Genomic DNA, 24,523 nt, shown 5'->3' on the forward strand with positions numbered 1-24,523 from the left:
GGAAGTATATTTCGTATGGATTATTTCCATGGTCAAGCAAGACATCAATCCATATTGTGTTCAGTTCTGGGCACCATGTTATAGGAAAGATATTGTCAAGCTTGAAAGGGTTCAGAAAAGATTTATGAGAATGTTGCCAGGACTAGAGGGTGTGAGCTATAGGGAGAGATTGAGTAGGCTGGGTCTCTACTCCATGGAGCGCAGGAGGATGAGGGGTGATCTTATAGAAATGTACAAAATCATGAGAGGAATAGATCGGGTAGATGCACAGAATTTCTTGCCCAGAGTAGGGGAATCGAGAACCAGAGGATATCGGTTCAAGGTGAAGGGGACAAGATTTAATAGGAAACAGAGGGGTAACCTTTTCACACAGAGTGGTGGGTGTATGGAACAAGCTGCTAGAGGAGGTAGTTGAGGTGAGGATTACCCCATCGTTTAAGAAACAGTTGGACCAGTACATGGATAGGACAGGTTTGGAGGGATAATGGACCAAGCGCAGGCAAGTGGGACTAGTGTAGCTGGGACATTGTTGGCCGGTGTGGGCAAGTTGGCCCGAAGGGCCTGTTTCCACTCTCTATGACTCTATGATATTAATGCAGGAGCAAAAATGTGAGACTGTTATAAAAGTTAAAGATGAAACATGTGTCTGAATGTGGAATTCTCAATCACACAACGTTTTCAGAGTTGAATAAGCAACAGTTGATTGAAAATACAGGTTCAGGTGGTGTAGGTACTTGGGAGAGAAAAACATACCAACACATTTCTGACAGTCAAAATTGTCCCTTTCAGTCCTGCTATAAGCTATAACTTGTTAGGGAACCCTCGGTTTTGCATCATCAGGGTTGCTTTTTTTTTCCATTTGGTGTTTTTCGCATTTCCTTGTGACCGTATTACCGATTCTTCTATAAACTTTTAGCATTTAGGATTTGATGAGAAGTGTTTACAGTAAAATTTAGGCCTCTGATGTCCAGAGCAACAATCCCCAGCAATCAAAAAGTAATTAATAAGAACTTCCATTGAAGAATGATTTGGGGAAAAGTTAATGCTTATGTTTCAGAATAAAGTAAAATTTTCTAATTTAACTTTTTCAGGAGAGAAAATACAGTTCAGTGAGGGATGATGGAGCAAGGTCAATTTTTAGCCCTTCCACTCTTTTAGCTATCTTTTTCCTAACCCCTGCAATCAGTCTGAAGGGTCCCAACCTGAAACATCATCTACCCATATTCACTGGGGATGCTGCCTGATTCGATGAGTTACTCCAGTGTTTTGTGTCTTTGTGTGGTAAATCAGCATCTGCAGTTCAAGTCCATTTTTAGCAAGTCCATTACAAGTCCATTTTTAGCATCTTTTTATAAAAACTCTCTTTTGATTTTAGAAGAAAGGCATTTGAATTCATCTTGCTCTTCTGTTTTGCAAATTGAATATGGGTGATTGTTCAATTGAAAGACTGCAAATAACAGGTGTCAACTTGATACACCTCGAGCTCCATTGATTGGGGAACTGAACTCAGCACTGATCCACAAAAAATGTTGTCTGATCAGGGGAGCTACTTCAAATGAAATAGAAAGCTGTCTCCGGCTTCTGGGTCTCCACTAGTACCACAATGTCATTTCCATACTCCAAATCGAACCTCAGAGACCAACTATAAAATTAAAGGGGACAAACTATAAGCTTGAGTGGCAAATTTTGGTTGCTCACTTTGAAGGAGTAGGAGTCTGGCAGCTGTGAATTGTAAAAAGAACATTTGGACAGCTGTAAGCCACTTGGCTCCTTAGACCTTGTCTTGGTTGACCTTTAATCTATCTCCATATCCCCATATCAGATATCCCTCAATACCTATAAATGCGAAAACTTGTCAATTCCAGTTTTAATGTTACAATTGGCCCAACATCAATTACTTGCAGGGAAGAATGTTCCAGACTTCTGTCCTTAATTTTTCCTAACAGTACATAAAACACTTCATGCATGTTTTGGAGCCATAAAGAAATTATTTTCCTTTGTACATATTTATATTGTAGCTGATGTTGGGTTCCTTAGGTGCAAAAATATATTTTATTCCTTGTGTTTTAACTTAAATTTTCAAGAGCAAATAACTCAGACAGAATCTTATCTCCGTTCCAGAATGAATTCCAACAACTATCCCATACTGTATTGAGGCTGGAGTAAAAACGCAACTACTGAAAAAAACTCAGTGGCTCAAGCAGCATCTATGGAGGCAAGGGCATGGTTGACCTTTTGGGGTGAGACCTTGCATCCAGACTGGGTATACAGAAAAGATGGCCGGCATGAGATGTTAGAGGGAGGGATGCGACGATGTCTGGTGTATGATAGATGAAACCAGATGATGTGCTGTTGAAGCCAGGTGAGAGAAGGAGTAGAGGAGTGCTGAGACAGCAACTCATAGGTTAAAAGTGGAAACACAAGAAATAAAATTTGGCAAATGGAGCTGGGGAGGGGTTAGGATAGAGATTAGATCATAAGAGAAGGATTATGGGTACATGGAACCAGGTGGGGAACAGAACAGGAAAAGTGAATAAAGGGAGAAAAAAATCAAGGTCGTTGGGTATGTCGTTGATGGGCAGGTGGAAGATGTAGCATGTAGTGGTGGAATCCCAGAGAACTGTTGGAAGTGGTGAAGGATAATATTCTGGATACAGAGGCTAATCGGGAGAAAGGTGAGAACCAGGGGAGCTCTATCTCTATCCTGCCTGGGGAGAGGAGGATGGGGGAATGAGAGCGGATGTGTGGGAAATGGAGGAAATGCACGTGAGAGAACCAACTGCAGTGGGCAAGCCATATTTTCTGAAGGAGGATGTAATTTCAGAAATCGTCGTGACATAGACGGAGAAACTGAGAATAGGGGATGACATCCTTACTGTAAATCTACAGGCTCCCACAGCTACCTCAAAAGCACCTTCACCCACCCTATCTCCAGAAGCAACCCCTTCTATGCAGCTCCATCTCTACTGCATCTTTTCTCAAGATGGGGATATCTGTTCTACTACTTCTTGCATGACCTCCTTCAGAAATTGTGGCTTCTCCTCATCCATAGTTGATGGAATCCTTGCATGCACTTCCTCTATTTCCCACTCGTCTGTTGTCGCCTCTTGCCCCATCCTCAGACTGAATAGAGATCGAGTTCCCCGGTCATGAGCTTTTACCCCATTAACCTTCATGCATAGCGCATCATCCTTCAACACTTCCACCAGCTCCAATAGGACCCTGCCACTAGGCACATCTTCTGTTCTGCCCCATTTCTGCTTTCCACAGGCTATCTGCTATCCATAACTTCCTGGTCTGTTCATACTTTCCCTTCCACCCATTTCCATCCTTCGATATTTACCCCTGCAAAGAAAGGTGTAACACTTGCCACTGCACCGCCACCTTCTCTCACCAGAGACCTAAACTGCACTTCAATGGGATCTAGCAAGAGAATTCACGTGCACCTTGTCCATATTGGTCTATTGTATTTGGTGCTCATGATGCGGTGGCTTCTATGTTGACATGACCAAGCATAGTCCGGGTCATCATTTTGCAAAACACCTAGCTTCTGTCTGCAACACTCATCTCAAGTTTTCAATTGGATATCACTTCATTACCCTTCTTATTCCCACATTGACCAGTCTGTTCTCTGCCATCTTAACTGCCACGATGAGGCCAGGCGCAAAATGGGATAACGTCTCATATTTCACAGGTAGCCTGCACCCAATGGTTTAAACGTTTAATTTTCCAATTTAAGGTTACCCACTCCCCATGTTCCTTTCCCATTCCCACCTGTCCACCAAGCATCTGTGTGTCTGTTCACCTTTTCCATTCCTTCCCAGCATCTGCAGTCTCTTGTATAGAGGTTATTCCATCATAAACCTCACTGACCATGAATTCAAATAAATGAACTGTCTTGATTATGTTGGCAAGCTGTTGGTCAGATCAACACACTGCCTAGCTAGGATCCAGCCTTTGTGAGCTCTCAGTGGCCTTGTGTAACCCGACATCTGGAAAGTGATTTTTGCTCGGTTCAGTCTCAAAGCATTGCGGCATTATCAGTAGTTCCAATATTGGCCATCTTTTTTTATTTCAGTGGTGTAACCAAAGGACTTAAGTTATGTGTGTAGCTTAATTTCTCAACATTAAAGCAAAAAGTGCATGTAATTTGATAGCACTGTTGCTAAGTGAGAGCATTTAGTGCATTTATCTAGTGCATTTATCAGACAATGACAGTCAGACCTTCAGTGTAAAAATGAGAAATACTTTTAGTCCTGTAGGGTGTTCCTGTATAAACATGCCACAAGTCTGTGGCTTTTCACTGTTTTATCTGTTTGAGAGACTAGAACTGGTATCCCTCAGTTGTGGTTTGTGATAACCTAAGGTGCCAGTGAATAGTTTTAGTTCCTGCTGCAGGATTGCTTGTCTACTTGTATATCTTAAAGTTCTTGGTTTGGAATCCTGCCTTTTACATGGAGGGAGTGAGAAGGGTGATTGAATTCTGATTGCCCAATTACAAACTTAATGTAGTGGTACATGCCCCCCACGTTACAGGTGGGGTGGCGTTCCTAGAAAATGGTCTGTATAGCCATTTTCCACAATAGAAAGCCATTTCATCTGCGCGCGTGCATCAAGAAGCGCAGGTTGAAGAAAATTAATTTTGTTAATTTTTATGGTTTTTACCTCATAAATACTGAGGGTCACTGTTATTCAGTGCCTATTTTTTGTGTAATGTGTGAATTCTGTATGAGCAAATATCTGTAACCAAATAGTCATAACATGGGGGTTGCCTGTACTGCTGACAGTGCAGCAGCCTCACAACTCCAGCAACCCTGGTTGGATTTTGACTTCCGATGCACCCGCATGGAATTTGCACATTCTTCCTGTGACCATGTGTTTCCTCCCACATCCCAAAGACATACTGGTTGTTAAGTGAATTTGCTGTGTGATTTATTCTTCGTGTAGGTGGGTGTGGAACTCATAACCATATGTGAGAGAATAGGTTACAGGAAAATAATTGGGGGAATAAGATTGATGGGATTGTTTTGACAACTGGTACGGACTTTAATAGGTGGGAAGGCCTCCTATATCATAAGAAAATATGAATATTATGCTTAATCCTTTGGAGCTTAGCTACCATTGTAATGTTGGAATACAGACTGGATAGATCTAGGAAAGATTGAGTGTTACAAAAATAGTAAACTTGCTAATAAATCAGGAATTTGGGAGAAACATTTATCCAGCTTGCAGTGCAGTTAAACCATCTGACATGCTAGTGTTTAAGAGGAAGCAAGATAAAGACAAGGCAAAAACAATTTGAAAAATATGCTGTTTGGGTGACTGAAGATACAGTGGGAAAGATATGTGTGCCCTATGATTTCTAGTCTAAGAAGGAAGCCTGAATATCTATGGTAGTCAGAAATGTGAAGATAGAAAGGCCTGTTTATGCCAGTGACTCACTGGTAATAAATGAACATCTAATACAGAATAATTTACTGCACGACAGATGATAACATTGCTCTCACTTAGCAACAGTGCTATCAAATTACATGACGGCAAAATAAGCTTCTTTTTAAAAAAACGGATTTTGCACTTTGATGTAACTATGTTATATAAATATTATAAAGACCCATGCTACAGGTCTAACATCTGTTCCAACAAATACAGTCAACTAACGCTAACAGTTCTGATGAATTGAATGTTGAATTTGAAAGGGCTTTGTTCTAAAATGCCATCATAGCTGTTGCAAGGTGCTCAACTCTCTCAAGTGCATTTGACATTGCTTCGAATCACTTGCTTAAGAATCAAAGGTTTGCTATAGATTTTGGTTTCTTCTACCCTGGCTTGAATATGAAGTTTAATTTATTTGGCTCATAGGAAAGATACCCAGAGGATAAATTTTGTTTTGTGTTCAAAATTACCAGCTGAACTCTAATTATTGCCTTACACATAACATTATGCATTTTTATCAAGATCTAAGCTTTGAAACAAACTGGTCCGGAAGTAATGAATCCCGTATTCAATGATTACCATTCCACCTCCCTTATTCTTTCAAAATAACGCATAATTTTTTTTTCTAGTATTTACCAAAGAATTAGAGTAATGGGTTTCAAAATTAACTTAATTAATCAGTTTCACAGCTGCTGCAAATGCAGTTATTATTAAAAAAAACAATTTCAATTCAAGATGATTGCATGGCATTGATCATCCACAGGAAGCCGTGTCAAGATGTTGCTGCAGACCTTTTGGTTTATTGGATAAAAGTAATGTCCAGCTGCTTTGGGTATTTCCAGATCTCTACCTGAACAGTGGAAAAAGTAATGCCGCTTTTGGGGGGGGAAAAGTGAAATGTTTGAGCTAAGTCCAAATACATTATTCATGAATTACTTGAAATTTAGCACAGAAACTTGCCAGGAAGCCCAAATGGCTTAGACCAAAAATTATGGTGTTCATCTATTGATTTTTGAACAACCATAGATGCTGTTATATAATAGCCTTAATGAGGTATTGTAGAGTCTTATCAAACAAAAAATGACTCCTAATTATGTGGGAGATATTAGAATAGAAGACCCGAAGGCTGGTCAAAGACGGAAGTTTTTAAGCAACAACAATGATGGAAAAAGTGTTTTGGTGAAGGGATTATAGTGCTATGGCTCTAAATAGCAAAAGACACATTGACTAATATGGAACAAAGCAAATCTGGGATACGTCAAAGCTGGATTTTGAAGAATGCAGTTTGTAAGGGGTTGGACACTGAATAAGGTTTTGGAGAAAGGTGGAGGAGACCCTATGGAAGAGGTGACAATCAGTTAAGATTTTAAGACTGAGGTGCTGCTCAACTGAGTGCCAAGTCATTCAGCATGGGATTTCAAGAATGGGATGCTACAGGAATTGAGTATATCCAGTATTAAATATGTGTGTCAGGAGGTAATTTTGCTTTTTGTGAGCATAAATCTTGCAATCATTAATCAGTTGGATGAAAGGAGGATAGTTAAATTTTGTCATGTATATATCCAAAACAGTACACGATAGCGCAACAATTTTAGCACCACCTTAATCACCATTGGCCTGCAGTTCAAATGGTTGTTGTATTTTAAAGGTTTTTCACTTTTTAGAATTTAAAAATCACCTTTTTAAACTAAAACTCCCCTTTCCACCTGCCCTGCCCATCAGCTGTGTTCTAAGTCACAGTGGGAACCCAATGGGTCCGCGTGTTCGATGTCACAATGGGAAACCAACACGTCCGCGCCTGTGCAGTTGGGGCCCGTTGATCTGATACTTACGCAAGATGGCCACCGAATTCGCGCGTGCGCAGAACAAACGAGTCCGCGCCTGCGCAATTGGGGCCCGTTGATCTAATACGTAAGATGGACGGCGCATTCGCGCGTGCGCAGTTGGGGGCGGGTCGCCGATCGGAGGGGGGGCGGGACCCGCCTGAGTGACGGGAGTGGAGGCCAATGGGGGGGGGGGGGGTGACGAGAGCACTCCTGCTGCTGGCCGCCGCCATTGTCGCCCGAGGCCAGGGTGAGTGGCTCCCTCTCCCCTTTCCTCTCCCCCCTCGCTCAACGGGGGTTGCTGGGCCCGCAGGAGAGGTTTGGGCCCAACGGGTCAACGCCTGGCTAGAAGCTGTTCTGTCATGATCTAGATGGGAAGCAAACTTTGAGACCCAGATTATGCAATTTCCCGTATTTAACCTAGTATATGAAGTTTAGACATGCTGCTTCTCCACAGAAATGGGAAGTTGCAGGACACATCCTAAATTTTGTGTATTTTGAAGATATCTTCCAGCCACTCAGAACGATATGGAACCACATGGCATATAATGTAAATGAAAATCTGAGGATGGCACAAGGTCCTTTGAGTTAGCTCTACACTTAATATTGTTCAGTTGATATTTTGTCTCATTTCCTCTCTTGCACATAAAATTCCTCCTTTGATACATGTTTAGAAATCTCTGCCTTCAATTTGTATAAAGTGGTGTTGAGTCATGGGTTCCTTAAGATAGCTGCAAACAGTGAATGAATAAAATTCGGCTTATCTTCTTGCTAATCTCGGGCTGCTACAGTGAGTGCGCTGATTGACCCAAGGGCCACAGGTTGAGAACAATTATGGAATTAAGTTGTGTTTGCTCAATTTGTCAAGATTCATTAGTGGTTAAGTATTGTGAGATGTGTGCAAACTGGATTTCACAAAAATGTTTTGAAAATGTGCCAAATGACTAGTTTTCCCTGTGTTGCTTTGATATAAAATATGACAATTGTAAGACCACTTTTTAAGTTTGGAAAGGTACATGAGACAATTGAACAATAAGATCTGCCAACTTTCACAGGTCTGCTTGCAATAATGTTTAATAAAATGGAATAGAAATATTAAAATTGCTGATAGTGGTTTAGCGAAAAGCATTTTCTAGTGTGAGACTTAATCCATTCACTCGGTTTACACTCAAGCCCAGTACTGAGGGAACATCATTTGGAGACATAATTTTTTGGATGACATTTAATCAGAGACTCAGTTAGCTCTCCGTAATGGACCTCACTGCACTGGCGAGTTGTCCATGATGTTCTGGCCATAAATACCCTTTAATCAATTTTACTGAATGACCAGATTTTTAATAAAAATCTCATAACTATTAACAGATGCTGATAACTAAGCAATATTGGATGTAGTGATGATTACTTTGAGACATATTGAGATCCAGTGAAGGCAGGATATTATGAGGCCGTTAAAATACAAGTCTAACGTTATTTGTAAATGCTGCAGCAAATCCAAATGGGACAAAGCAAAATGGGACTTTGCACATAAATACTTTCCTGGGCATCATGAGTTGAGATGCCAGGGCAGCACATGCATGCCCTGAGATCACATTTTGGGCATAGGTTTTCAGACCATTAGTTTATCCAGATCAAACGTGGAATGTTATGTGGGAAATCTCAAGAAGGCAGTGATCAGATACCATGCAAATCCTTTCAATCCGCGGATTTTTTTTAACCTTTTAAATCATTTAAAATATCTTAAGCTTATGTAATTTAATTAGCAGTGAACACTTGAAAGCGCCAGTGATTTTACCAGCTGTTGGGTGTATTTTGTGATACGAGGCGTGTGTAATATTACGTGGGCTGGTAATCAAATTGAATGCACAACATCTGACAGGAGTTGCAGATTTAACTCTGCAATTGATTGCATTCTGCATGCAACATGTTATAATTTTAGCTCTGTTTTCTTTACAGAAGCCCTACACCGTCCAGAGTTTGAGTCACAGGGTCTGAATGAAGCTGCTCGGTGGAATTCCAAAGAGAACTTGCTTGCCTGCCCCAGTGAAAATGACCCCAACCTTTTTGTTGCACTGTATGATTTTGTTGCCAGTGGTGATAACACACTCAGCATAACAAAAGGTGAGCAGCAAATAACTAATGCATTCAGGCATCAAACCAGAGTTTAAACCGAATCAACAATTCATACTAAACAATACCATGCCAAAAGCACAAACTGAAATAGCAGTGCAGGTTGGGAGTAAATATAAATTGGTCTTAGTTTTTAGCACTCGAACTGAGTGGCCATCTGAAGTTATCCCTGGACTTGTTTCATGTCCTTGGATCTTGTTTGCTACATCTTTTAAGCATGACTCGAGCAGTATGTTACTGATGCACCTATTTGGGGATTTTAAATTGATTTAGTATTCAAAAAATAAACCCTTTTTCTGTGTAATAAATTCTGCATGTAGCATTATATATCAGTACTGTTACTATTCAGTTTTCCTCTGAAACTTGCTGTCCCTTTCAGAATCTTCCCATCTATTAATTGTATGAATTCTATAATTTGGTTTGACATATCCAGAATAATATATCCTAAAAAATATATTTCCCTGCAAGTGATTTACAGAATGTAACTTGGATTAGAATACGGCACCCTTGATTCTGAATATCAAGATGCAGTTGCAATGGCCACTTTTAATTTGATATTAACTAATTTTGTGTACTCATCTGCAAAGGCAAGGATGATCGTATATACTAAAACCGTTAAACATGAAAGTCTTTGGAGGCCATTTTATATCTGCTTTGAGTTCCACACCCAACCATGGTCTGGACTAATAGCAGATGGTGTTTACATTTGTCTTCTTTGCCCAGATCTGGGAGATGATATGCCAGTGCCCGAGAAGTGAGCTTGTTTCCTATATACGTGGTTCGTTAGCAACCGAGTGAAATTGGTCAGGAGCTTGTGACTTAACTGTCTGAGGTAGATTGGGAATTTTGGGAGGGGACAGGAGGGACTGCAAATACCTGTGTGTAATGTTTAACTATTTCTAAAACAAGATTAAAGAAATTAACACTTATTCTCAGTGTAATTATAGGAAAAGTAGAACATACCTCAAAATCTAATCATGCAGAATAGAAGTGTGTTTTCTATTTTGAAAATGGTCGAGCTCTGTTCTATATTTGTTACCTAGAATCTTGAATGGAAATTTGGATTCTCTTTTTATAGGTGAAAAGCTTCGTGTTCTGGGCTACAACCACAATGGAGAATGGTGTGAGGCTCAGACTAAAAATGGTCAAGGTTGGGTTCCAAGCAACTACATAACACCAGTGAACAGTTTAGAGAAACACTCCTGGTACCATGGGCCAGTCTCGCGCAATGCTGCAGAGTATCTCCTCAGCAGTGGCATCAATGGAAGTTTTCTGGTACGGGAGAGTGAAAGCAGCCCCGGACAAAGATCCATATCACTTCGTTATGAAGGAAGGGTATACCACTACAGGATAAACACTGCATCTGATGGAAAGGTACATCTTCATTTAGGAAAGCATTGAAACAGTGATAATGTAACATTTGTTTCTATATTAACAATGCGGAATTCTATAAAAAGTTAATTATCATGTAACATAATCATTAAACGTGTGTAATTATATATCATATCCAACACCTAAAACATGTAATAGAGTAGAAACAAGGAATTGCAGGTTAATACACAATAGGACGCAAAGTACTGGTGTAATTCGTCAGGTCAGGCAGCATCTCTGGAGAACATGGATATGTGTCACTTCGAGTTGACACCCTTCTTCAGATTGATGGTGGGGGAGCAAGAAAGAAAGCTGGAAGAAGGAGAGGCAGGACAAATCTTGATAGGTAGACGCAGGCAAGGTTTTTTTTTGATAGGCAGATGGTTGGTACAAAGACCAGAGAAAAAGGAGAAGTTGTGGGACAAGGTTGAAGAGTTGCGAATTGCAAAGCTAGAGGGAGGAAAGTAGTAGGAAGGCAGGGGAACATAGGTTGGAGTCTATGTTGGGCACAGTGGAGGGAGTAGGGGGAGAAAAGTGGTGGGTGAGGGGGAGGCGCGGTTTAGTAGGAGGTTACCTTTGTTATCATGGTAAAAAAGGTTGTCAGCCAAGCTGATCTATCAGTGTTTTTCAACATGCGAGTCTTCCATACACCAATATCTGTACCAAAGCTTTCAGTTTGTGTGGTCTTATGTTTATCCAGTTTTCAATAAATTCTATACGGTTTCCTTCAACTGCCTCTGGTTTCAGGTAGAACTTCTAACCAAACGCTGGGTAATTTCTCCGGAATTTTCTGTTGGGTTGCATTTCTAATCTCAAATATTGTTCTCACCTCAGATGGAATATCTTCCCCACCGATCTGCTATAAAAATTATCCATAATTGAGAAAATCTCAATTAGGTAACCTTTGAATTTTATTTCTAAAGCAATGCCCATTCTTTTCTATTTCCTGATCATTGTATCCTCTGTTGCAGTGTCATTCTTGGGAAGTGACTTTGTACCTCAACCTTTTTCATAATTGTTGATTCACAAAATGCTGGAGTAACACAGCGGGACAGGCAGCATCTCGGGAGAGAAGGAATGGGCGACGTTTCGGGTCGAGACCCTTCTTCAGACTGATGTCAGGGACGACGACAAAGGAAGGATATAGGTGGAGACAGGAAGATAGAGGGAGATCTAGGAAGGGGGAGGGGAAGAGAGGGATAGAGGAACTATCTAAAGTTGGAGAAGTCAATGTTCATACCACTGGGCTGCAAGCTGCCCAGGCGAAATATGAGGTGCTATTCCTCCAATTTCCGGTGGGCCTCACTATGGCACTGGAGGAGGCCCATGACAGAAAGGTCAAACTGGGAATGGGAGGGGGAGTTGAAGTGCTCGGCCACCGGGAGATCAGATTGGCCAACGCGGACCGAGCGCAGGTGTTGAGCGAACCGATCGCCGAGCCTGCGTTTGGTCTCGCCGAAATAAATAAGCTGACATCTGGAGCAGCAGGTGCAATAGATGAAGTTAGAGGAGGTGCAGGTGAACCTCTGTCTCACCTGGAAAGACTGTTTGGGTCCTTGGATGGAGTTGAGGGGGGAGGTAAAGAGACATATATATTCAATATATATATATATTCAATATATTTTGAATACTTATGAAAATTACAGGATAGAAGGGTAAGTTGGAGAAACAGAATTATGTGGAGGGATAACCAGCATTTTAGAAAAAGTAGAGCAGATGAGAGGGAATATATGTTCTTGCCTTTATTGGTACTATTTCAAATAACGTGATGAAAAATAACTGGCACACACCCTCAAAATTGCAAAGTTTAAAAAAAAAGTTTAGTGTCATTTGTCTTTACTGGTCAAATTGTGGAACTAACCAGTCTGGAGGAACTTCTGTTGAAGTTCTCTCCAATGACCCAGAGCATGTTTCTTAAAGAAACAGTCTAATTTTTCAGTGAACATTGTAATTGAAAGGGTGAGTTTAACATCCTGAACTGCATTCCTGCCTGAAATGTAATTGTAATGCAGTACCCTAAGAAATGTTGTGTTTATGTATGAACAGCATTACATTATTTTACCCTTTTAATCAAAAGGCAATGCTATACGGGACATGGTGCCGTTCTTTTGCATACTCTTTCTTTACAAATCCTATTTCTCGAACTCCTTCAAGATTACATGAGAGAAAAGTATTTGTATCCTCCAGGCAATTGTCTCAGTTTTATTTCTTGCAACCATTGAGCCTTCTTGAATTTAGTTTGATTCTCATGTAGGACAACATTTCTGATATTGCCTTGAATCATGGTTTGAAGTCAATAAGAGCATTTTATTTGACTAACTTGATTTTGAAATTAAGCCATTTGAAGGGATTAATAAATGTTCTAAAATAACAACTTGATATCAACAGCCTCCTGCAGACTCCAATAAATAGAAGAGAGACTTATTTTTTTATTGTCGGAGTCGCTCAGAAATCACTCAGACAATAGACAATAGGTGTAGGAGGAGGCCATTCGGCCCTTCGAGCCAGTACCGCCATTCAATGTGATCATGGCTGATCTTTCTCAATCAGACCAACTTGCTTGCTCTGAATCATGTTCAGCTTCAGGAACGGTTAGGTTCATGGGCAAATTCATAAATGTTATACATCCCTTACTCCATTTGAATGAGCAACCATTTTACCCTAGGTTTGAGAGAAGAATGTTTTCCTCAGCACTGAAAAAAAATCTCCTCTTCCATACAACTTGTTTAATGGGGATTTTGGCATACCCTTTTGTACTGGGATAAAGCCAAACATGTATCTCAATATAATGAAACAGCCAATACGCTTTCCCTCCATTCTATCCCAGGATCAACCTTAACCATCAGCGTCCAAAACATCCAGCAAGTGAAATCCAGTTTAGAATAACATTTATCTGTTTTGATACCGATGCCTCACTGATAGAAAAGTTTGAATTCATAGCACTCGAGATATGTTTGTGTCAGCGACTGAGACATAAAACTTGAATTTGTGTCCCTTGAGGCTTCAGTATGTACAACTTGACTATCTCATAAGAACACGATGCTCATAATTGCATAGTAGCTGCTTTCCTGAAACCTTGACCTTCTGCTTGAGATAGCACTACCCATGTCAAACTGACATAACTTGGGCTTCTTGAGTTCACTTTTCCAAATAATGTGGATCAATCTGTTGTTTTTATGTTTCAAGGTCATGACTGCTAGACAATGTAACAATGCTCAGTGGTTACTTTCCTGTTGATCTCAAGCTTCAGTTATTTTAATCATAGGCGATGTAGGAGATTAGTTTAACTGTAGAATGTATTAAATGGGCAAAATGCCTGGAAAGGAAGAGAATCTGATTTATGCAATGGGACAGCATCTCTGGCAGACAGGCTTTGTTTTGTGGTCCAGTGCAGCAAGTAATAATGTTTTCATCTTATTGCAGAGTTGCAAATAAATTTGATTTATGCTCTAATATGTTTTCTCTTTTTTATCCAAAGTTCTAGAATAAATAAGTTTCCAGAAGTACCTATGACATATTTCCATTGGCAATGATTTAGCAGGATGTATAGAGTTTAAAAGGTAAAGGCATATGATAAGCTGAGAATGCAATAAATTTCAACAAATCTGATTCAAATTAATTTAGTTAGAGATACAGCGTGGAAACCAGTTCTTTGTTTGGTTACTTGAACATTGTGAGGTGGAGCAGTTATTGAATCCAAACTTATTATTTCCTATATACTTGCTTGCTCTGGTCCAAATAGGATCATCACTTGCGCTTGGGAGTGGGGTGGTAGAACTCCTTTGTGCAAAGCTCTCTACTTGGCCACATTACGTCTGACATTATATTTCTTTGAAACATGGAGGAGCTAATGGTCCCTGGCTCGAGTCCAAAGGCAATCTCATGAGACCCAGGCCTCCTAACCCAAGCAGACCTTGTAGATGTAGGAAAATAACTGCAGATGCTGGTACAAATCTTGTAAGACCTTGTAGATGAGTCATTCTTGCTGGCTGCCAGATATAGGGATTACAATTAAAATCTAAAAAGTTGCCATTTGAGTATTGTTTTGAAGAAATAAAAAATAATCAAGTTGTAAGTGCAGAGAAATTCTGTGCGAAGCTCCAATGTATTTCATAAATATTTTCAAATTTGATGCTGATCTTATCTATGATTTTTGAATGATAATTGAGCTCAACGAGTCTCACCCTGGACACTCCCTCGCCTTTCTCCAGGCAAGAGGTGCAGAAGTGTGAAAATGAATACCTCCAAATTCAGAGACATGAAACAGAAACTGGTTGAGAAAACCTTTGGGATACTTTCCTTTATTAGCCAAAGCACAGAACAGAAGAAAGAGTTTGTTGGAACAACATTGAACACTAATTGGGCCATAGCTAAAGTACTGTGTCCAGTTCTGATCACATCATTACACTATGGACGTGATTGCATTGAAGAGATATGAGGCGATTTATAAAAATATAGCAGGATTGGGTAATTTAACATTTGAAGAAGGCTTGAATATGCGGGAGTTGTCCGTGTTATTAAAGAGATGTGTGGATATGTCATTGAAATGTATAATGTTAAGTTGGGGCCTAGATAGAATAGAAAAATATGTTTTGTTAAGAGAAGCTTTGTTAACTAAGAGTAAAAGATCTAATGTGGTTGGTGGAAGAACTAGAGAGGTATTGAGATTTTTTTTCCACTCAGTGGGTGTATTCTTAGGAGATAGATTTAGGGTTAGCAAGAAAGCCTCACCAAAAACCCTTTTTACCAAATATATATTTGATGTGCATACCAAAATCGAGCTTTACGTCATCCCACTGAATCAACGTTCCAAGCTATGTGTTGGCAGCCACATGGCTTGTCATCCAGGGCCATTCAAGGGTCTTTGCCGAATTTGATCACATTAGTCACGGAGAAGTAAAGGAACAATTTTGCAGACCAGAAATGGTAAATTTGGAGTAGTCTGTGGCATTTTTAGCCGCTCCTTAAATTTCTGATTCATCGTTTTGAGCATCCAACCTCATTTTAGCAAATAACCACGGAGAAACTGCTCTTCATTGATCTGAGAAAAAGCCCCTATTTGTGAATAACTGGCTCCACTTCAATTTATGCTTGTTAGCCATCGAATAGATCAAGAGTTTAAGATGCTGATTGAGGGGGAAAATGGCTTTTAGTGCTTAAAATTCAAGTGTTTTTGTACACCTTAAACATCATTCCCTTAGGATGCCATCTATCTATATACCAAAACTCTCGTTTGTTTGTTTGTTCCTGAACTACAGCCAAAACGGTACACGATAGCATGACAATTTTAGGCCCACCTTACTCACTGTCGTCCCTTTGGTGCTAATGGATGAAGTTTCATTGAAATCGGTGTTATATCTTTAAAAGTTATTTACATTTTAAAGTTTAAATCCATCTCCTAGGGAGGGAGGATGATGGGGAATGGAGTGCGGGGGGGGGGGGGGGGAGGAGGAGAGGGTGCTGCACCAATGCAGGAGAGGTTTAGGCCCAACGGGTCCACTTGGTCTAGTTTATTTTATGTTTCCTGCCAAATCTCAATGCATCAAAACAAAACCTAATTGCTAAGTAAAAGATTCAGTTTAATCAAAGGCAGATCTCTCAGTCATTTTTCAACAATGAATTAGTGATAAACCTTAGGGATGAAGCCATCTTCCCCTCTTCAAAAAGCAGCCTCAAAGAAGCCATGGTATTCTTTCAGGTTAAAGCATTGATGCTGCTGAATTGATACACTGATCAGGATAACAAAATATACTGGCAATAATAAACCAGATGCAATATACGAGATTGGAAGATGTGCAGGCAAATCGCTGTCAGAATCAGAATCAGAATAACCTTTATTGTCATCCAAAAAAAACCCAAGTCTTTTGGACGAGGTTTCGTCACCCACAGTCCAACAATAAGACCAATAAAATAAGCAATTACACACACAACCACAAACCAACACAAAACAAAAAAGAGAAACATCCATCATAGTGAGTCTCCTCCAGTCACCTCCTCACTGTGATGGAAGGCCAGAATGTCTTTTCTCTTCCCCTGCCGTCTTCTCCCGCGGTCAGGCTTTTGAAGTTGCCACGTTCCAGGCCGCGCCGAACGGTGAAAGGCCGCCATTACCTGGAAAAGACTCTGTGTCCCTAGATGGTGGGAACCGTTTCCTGCGGTTGCATGGGAAACAATCATAAGGTGGGCAGTGGTGGATAGGATGGCCCAAGGAGTTGTGATTGGAGCAATCCCTTCTAAATAGCGAAAGGGGATTGAGGTGAATATGTGTCTGGTGGAATCTTGTTCGAGCTGGGGGAAAGAGCAAAAGATGATCCTTGGAATTTGGATATTGGTGAGGACCAAGGGAACTCTATTCTTACTCGGTTCAGGGAGAGGAGAAGTGAGAGGAAATAGAAGATGGACATCAAAGACTCTGTTCATTTTGGTAGAAGGAAGCCATGGTTCAAAAAGAAGAGGGAATCTTACATTGAAGGATTAATGGCTGCACAATATTTGAAATACTTTTTTAACACATGTTTTGCCCCTAAACCAGAGTCAGATTGACATCATGCAAACCGATTAAAACAAAAAAAACTTGAAATTATAACAAATGAAGTTTAATCTGATGAAATGTCCTTTACCAATGGAAAGCCCGGTGTGAATGGTACACAGATAAGATTTTGAGAACGAGATTCAGGGTGTAGCTTGTGCTTATCTGATGGTTCATCTTATTTATAGTGGTGAGCCTTGAGGTCTTTTGCATAGGTTTTGTATTTGAGCAGTGATTAATGCAAGCTGAAACTATATTGATTTGTGTGTAAAACATCTCAAGACTATCTAGTTAGTGTGTATCGTTACAGCCAGGTTTCTTCCTCAGTTTTTGCAAAACAGTGAAACTATTTTTTGAAGAAGGAAAGAAACATTCTACGTCGTATCTTTAACTTCTAAAGGTGAGGGGCTTTCTTTGAAATGCACTAATTTGGGTACATAAATGCAATAACCAGTTGGATCGAACATTGCCCAAGCACCAGAAAGTAAGTTTTTTTTTGTTAAGGGAAGAATGCAATACTCACATTGTGAGAGTGGAAATGAGTCATCCTCAATTTCTGAGGGTCCTTAGGAAGAAAGAGGGGTTATGGGCAACTTGAATGCTGCCTAAACACATTTAGAGTTTCACTCAAAATCCCAATTCATTTGATTAATATTTGCAGACATTGCTCGACTGATGTATGTCAAGTCAAGTCAAGTCAATTTTATTTGTATAGCACATTTAAAAACAACCCACGTTGACCAAAGTGCTGCACATCTGCCATTAGCAGAGCCATAATATTTAAAGAAATCTTTGTAAAACTTCAGGCCAGATATATCCAAAAAGAACAAAATTAATCAATGAGAAATAATTAGCATAGTGGGATTTTGTTGCCTCTATTTACCGACTAAAGTTGGGATATCCCAGGTTTTAATAGATTTTTAACAGCCTACATTTATTTGCATGGATTTAAAATTTGTGTAAATGTTTTTGATTTGACACAAAACACTTTGGATCTTTCTTTATTACATTTTTCAATTTTTGAATGTCCTTCATGACCTTAGTGCACTTCGCAGCCCATATTTTACTTTTGAAATCTACTTATTACTGTTGTCAAGAAATTATGGCAGGCAGTAAGCAGGCGGCGGATGCCCACAAACTCCACTGGAAGAAGATTGGTTGAATTGTGGCTGTGGCTTTGTAGTAAATAGTGGCAAGGACTTCCTTGCTTCTCCAATACTGCTGGGCAACCTTGTACATCCACAAATATTATCTTTTCAGGGTAATGAACTGCAGTGAAGCAACATTTTTTATCAGATCTAACACAAATTTGAGATATTTAAGATATTAATTGGTTCTTATGAAGTTCTTTTGAAGTGCGCTGTTCTGTTAATGAATGAAATGCAGCTGAGAATTGTACTCCCAGTAATGTTATACAATTGTTTTAAGTGATGTTGTTTCAAGAGAGAGTTAGATTTAACTCTTAGGGCTAAAGGAATTAAGGGATATGGGGAAAAGCAGGAATAGGGTTCTGATTTTAGATGATCAGCCATGATCATATTGAATGGTGGTGCTGAAGGGCCAAATGGCCTACTCCACCTATTTTTCTATGTTTGAGGGATAAATCTTTGCTCCGATGCCAGGCATAATCCCACCTATCCTCTCTCTTTGAAATTGTGTCTTGGGATCTTTTGCATCTATTGGAGAAGCAGATTGCAGTTCAGTGGAGGAAAATCCATTCCATTCCAGTAGCTGTTGATGTCTTTTGACGTTGATACAAATGTCCCATGGTGTTCATATTTTGGGAAAAACCAAAATATTGAGAGAAAATGAAGAATGAAAAAAACATTTATTTCTGATAGGCCTTTCATGATTTCAGGGTGGCCCAAAGAACTTTACAGACCATGATTTGAGCTTACTGATCACTGCTGTAACAAGAGAAATGGCACAACAAGATTCCACAAAATTTGTTTCCAAAAAGAGTGATGTGTCAGCAATGTAACATTGATTATGGAAAATCGTTTAACATGGAGGCTTTAGAAGGAGTGCAGAAGAGGTTTACAAGTGTGCTGCCTGGATTAGAATATATTAGCTGGAAGGAGACATTGAGCAAACTTGGATTAGTTTCTCTGGAGCATTTGGATGCTGAGGGGACCTCAATGTAAAAATTATGAGATAGAGTAAACAGACAGAATATTTTTCCCAGGGCAGAAATGTGAAATGCTAGAAGGCATACCTTTAAGGCGAGATGGTGAAAGTTCAAAGGAGATATGCGAGGCAAGTTGTTTTTAAGAGTGATAGGTGTCTGGAACACGCTGACAGGTTGATGATGGAAACAGATATGATAGAGGTGTTTAAGAAATGTTTAGATAAGCACATGGAATGGAAAGATGTGGATCATGCACAGGCAGAGTCATTAGATTAATTTGGCATCATGCTAGGCACAGACATCGTGAGTCAAAGGGCATGTTTCTTTGCATTATGCTATATTCTATGTGTTATTTAATATATTTAATATCTGTGCATATTTTGTGTTCATATATTCTAGAGTGGATGAGTTTATAAGGCTTGGAGGAATTGAAGAATATTTGAATTGTGTGAACAAGTTAAAATCCAATGATTCTGTGAAAATCCTCAATAAATAATTCTGCTTGTAATACAATTCTGACTTCAGTAGAATTAATTTTTCCAATCACCTGACTTTATGTTGCAGGTGTAGGAAAAAACCCTTTATATTTTGTTTATCTAGGTCTAATTGCTAAATGCCTTTCTCTGTAATAAAATCAATAGTCAGAAAATCAGTTCAACGTGTCAAGTTAAATCTCTTATATTGTCAGTACTCAAGCTTTAAAAAAATACAGGTTTTGTTTCCACATTGGCATCTTAGCTTGCATTCACGATACTTTAAAAAAAATTGTGACTAATGTATAGTAGCTTGATTAAATTAAATGGTGAGACACGACTATAGATGATATTAATCACTTGCATGGCGAGGACCAAGTAATCTCAGTCTGAAAAATTAGAATGTGCCCAGAAATGAAATCCATTGCAGAACCAAGGCACATACAGTAATCACAAATTAACTTATTTCTTTGTTACAGATTTGTTTTGTTTGTTGAATGTTGCATTAAAAACTGCTGGCTTAGGTTATTGAGTAAGTATGAATGAGTTGACAAGTTAAAATCATGCAAAGGTGCCCTTATTTAACCCAAATGACTTGCTGATTACCAAATCTTTACCACTTTTGAATTTGGTAATAATTGCAGTAATAGGCAGTGAAGGTTGTATAAAAGACACCACAGATTGGAAAGCTTTGGATTTTACCATGCAGTCCCCTGCTCCTTTCTCTCTGTGTACTTCCAGACTTTATTCTGCATTGTAAACACAGTGGGATTGCAGCAGTTTTACATTGGCACAGTTGTCTGCACTGCTGCTAAAAATGATCATATGGTAGTGTTGATGATATTGATTTTGAAAACAGAACTGTGAACTTGTGGTTAGACTTTTTTTCTCTGTCTGAAAATCAATTAAGCCCATTTTTTTTGTCTCCTAGTCAAGCGAACATTCTTTCAAGTAACTGAAAATTTTGGTCAAAATTGGGACACTGGTGGTGATTCCTTTGGCATTTTGGAATTGAAATCTGAGTTTGCGGGAGTCTCTTTAGGATATGGTGCCAATTTCTGGGGTAGGAGATGTAGGTGCCTGTATTCTAACAGAATTTCAGAAGATTTGGTTCCAACCGTGCAATTATTTAATTATGATGCAAGTGTCAGCAAACCAGACAAATTGAAAAGAGGAAAGCACTCCCTTCAGCTGTTTTCTCTCTTTGGGACCCCCTGAGATTAGCTGACTACTGGTTCTGTAAATGCTTCATCCCAACTGTTCAGGGTGTGGAATGTCTGATAAAATTCCTTACAGGGTGATTAACTGGAGTTTGGAAACTGGTTTGTGCTGGAATACAGTCATTCCAAGATGCTGTGTCTGCAGATTCTTTGAACAACATACCATTCTTAGCAGAGAATTTTTTTCCACTGTATAAGTTTTACCATTTCTATCCCTTCTGGGTTTTGACTTATTGAAGTCACACACAGGATTGTCAGGATCATGAAGCACCAATCCATGAGGGGCATATAGAGTAGACAGTCAGAAACTTCTTCCCAGGATGGAAAAAAACTGAACCAGAGGCATAGCATTAAGGCGAGTTTAAAAAGAGATGTGCGAGGCAATTGTTTTTACACAGAGGATGATGAGTGCCTGCCTAGGGTAGTGCTTGAGGTACAGGTACTCCTCAGCTCATTATGGAGTTCCGTTCTGAGAAACCCATCGGAAACAGAAAGTATCGTAAGTCAAAATGCATTGAAAACACGCGATCACATGCCCGGAAGCGAACGGCGGCTTCCTACGGGTCACTGCCATTTGCACCATCGCAAAGTCGACAAACCGTAACCTGGGGAGTACCTGTAGATATGATAGTGACATTTAAGAGACTTTTAGATAGGGATATGGATTACATGCAGGCAGATAGGAGTTGGTCTTGGCATGATGTTCGGAACAAACATTGTGGGCTGAAAGGTCTGTTCATGCTCTGTGCTGTTCAATGTCCTTTCATCGTTGATTCCATTGCACAATGTAGTAACCTTACTAAATCAAACTTTGACAATGCTAACGTGAAATCTTGCTGCTTGTGATTATTGGTTGTGTGCTCGAGAGGGAAAAAAGTTAGAGTTAACACATTCACTTCCTATTTAGGCAAACACATGGAACTTGCAGCTCTGAAACAGGTGAACAAGTGTGCACTAATGTTTATGTCCACATTGGCCGCCGCCTACTCACTTCTCGTTCTTATCTAACCTATCGATTAATTTCTTTCCTCTTTTGTATACTCGTTTAGCTGTTCCTTTAAATTGTATTTATCCACGTGGAATATACATTTTCTGGATTATATCCAGTGACCCTTGCAATACAGAGGAGAAAGAGTGGAGGTGGCGGTGAAAACTCACGGTTTTCCAAAATGTGAAGTCGCGTCATCTGCGGTTCATAAGTTGTGGGAGCAGAATCAAGTCTACTCTACAATTCAATCATGGCCGATCTATCTTTCCCTCTCAACCACATTCTCCTGCCTTCTCCCCACAACCCGTGACACCCTTACTAATTAAAAACCTATCAATCTCCACCTTAAAAATATCCATTGACTTGGCCCCCACAGTCTCCTTGTGGCAATGAATTCCACAGATTCACCACCCTCTGGAAAAAAAGAAATTCCTCCTCATCTCCTTTCTAAAGGCACATCCTTTTATTCTGAGGCAATGGCCTCTGGTCCTGGACTCTTCCACTAGTGGAAACATCTTCTCCGGTTGTCGAAACCCTTGTTGAAAAAATATATCATTTTCCTTTATTTTATTTCCCTTCACATTTCGTGAGAATTATTTTTATTATGCATCTCAAATTTTTGGGTGATGATTTGTGAATTCCTGAAGGGTGAATTACTGTCACCTGAACAGCCGTAACATGCGAGTTGCCTGCGCTATCTTAATCACCCGTTCTGTTTGCTGCTTGGTTGGATGATGGTAGTGTGCCTGGATTTGCATTAAACATTTATGTTCCTTGTCCAATTCAAAATAATGTCTGGCCCTGTTTTTAAATCAGGTGATTGCGCTTTAAGGACTATTTCTGATGCCCGTCATAATGGCAGCCTTGCTACACAGCATGTGACCCATACTTAATGGGTAGAAGCAAAATAGATGGGTTTGCTGAGTAGAACTGCTCAAAAGTGACACTGACTAAAATGTTCTTTCAAATCCCATTGCAAAGATTATACGGTCTGGCCAATTACTTAGACTGACATATTTCTTTATAATTCATTGCTGTGAAGAACTTTGGAACTCCATGGGATCTGAAAAATGCTTTATAAGAACACAAAAATATTTGACTCAAGATTACTCTGTTTTTCAATCGCATATTGGCATATAGGTTTTTGTCTTCCCACACAACCTTTCAGCTACAATTTATTGTGGTATTGTCTAAGCAGTCCTGAACGACCATTAGACTTTAGAAATAACATGGAATAGTCCTACAGTGAATTAGGTCCTGAAAGTTGCTTATTTGGGATGGCTTTTACTTCCCCTTCCTGGGATTGTTAAATCCACAATGCTGAGGGCTTTAAGTTTGATGATAAGAATGAAAAACGATTACTTAATAACATAAGTTTTTAAAAACATTATTCAGACCAGACATTGTCAGCTGAAACTGGGATTTGCCTTTTATGGTTTGAAAGTGGCCTCGGAGACAACCACAATGCTTTATAAATATTCTCTTTGCTGCTGCAATCTGCATTACTGACACGAGAAAGACTGTACCCCACTTGTTTCAATATGGCAGTTTGTATACTTTCACTTCTCTCGAAGCTAACTGCATATGGATGTATTCAAACTCCAGTATGAATTTAAAACTTTTATTAGTTCTAAGGTTGTGCTTCTCATTTGCACTTTTTTCCTATTTGTTTAATACGGCCATCTTGTCCCTTTTGCTTCTTTCAAGGTTTTCAAGGTCAGTTTATTGTCTCATGTACCAATTAAGGTACAGTGAAATTCAGATTGCCATACAGTCATACCACTAAAGAACAACAAGACACCCAAATAAATTTTTAACATCAACATCCACCACAGCGACTCCCCCACATTCCTCACTGTGATGGAAGTCAAAAAAAGTTCAATCTTCTTCCCTTTGTTCTCCCGGGGTCAGGGCACTCGAACCTTCCGTTGTCGGGAGGACCTTGGCTCCCGCAACCGGCGGTCGAGCCCATCGCATCGGGCGATCAAGCTCCCGCATCGGGGAGATCTCAGCTCCCCGCACCGGGCGATCGGACTCCCGAGTCGGGACTGGTCGAACCTCCTGCGGCTTGGAGCTTCCCGACATCAGTCTCTACCCGAGATTGCAAGCTCCTCGATGTTGTAATCCCAGGCTTCGATGGTAAGTCCACGGCCCCACGGTGGGGCTCAAAGTCAGTCTCGAGCAAGGCCGACAGCTCCATAATGTTAGGCCGCAGAGCGACCGGAGATATGATCCGGAAAATAATTGCATCTCCGGCAAGGTAAGAGATTGAAAAACGTTTCCCCCTCCCCCCACATAAAACAAACCAGAGAACATTAATACATACTTTTTAAAACACACTAAAAATAACAAAAAAGGCGAAAAGGCAGACAGACTGTAGGCAAGGCTACCATCGCTGTCAGCGCTACCCCTTAACGTTACATGATTTTTT

General features: G+C 39.9%; 1 protein-coding gene across 2 annotated transcripts in view; it reads left to right on the forward strand.

Moving 5' to 3' along the window:
• The window catches only part of abl1 (c-abl oncogene 1, non-receptor tyrosine kinase), a 112,606-nt gene that overhangs the window by 52,331 nt on the left and 35,752 nt on the right, over nt 1-24,523 (forward strand). For both annotated transcript variants that reach the window (XM_078426301.1, XM_078426302.1), the window contains exons 2-3: nt 9,210-9,374; nt 10,462-10,757. In XM_078426301.1, coding sequence (XP_078282427.1) covers nt 9,210-9,374; nt 10,462-10,757 — 461 coding nt within the window. The remainder of the gene's footprint in view (nt 1-9,209; nt 9,375-10,461; nt 10,758-24,523) is intronic.

Source organism: Rhinoraja longicauda, chromosome 31 (genome assembly GCF_053455715.1).
Source record: "Rhinoraja longicauda isolate Sanriku21f chromosome 31, sRhiLon1.1, whole genome shotgun sequence".
Taxonomy (NCBI): Eukaryota; Metazoa; Chordata; class Chondrichthyes; order Rajiformes; family Arhynchobatidae; genus Rhinoraja; species Rhinoraja longicauda.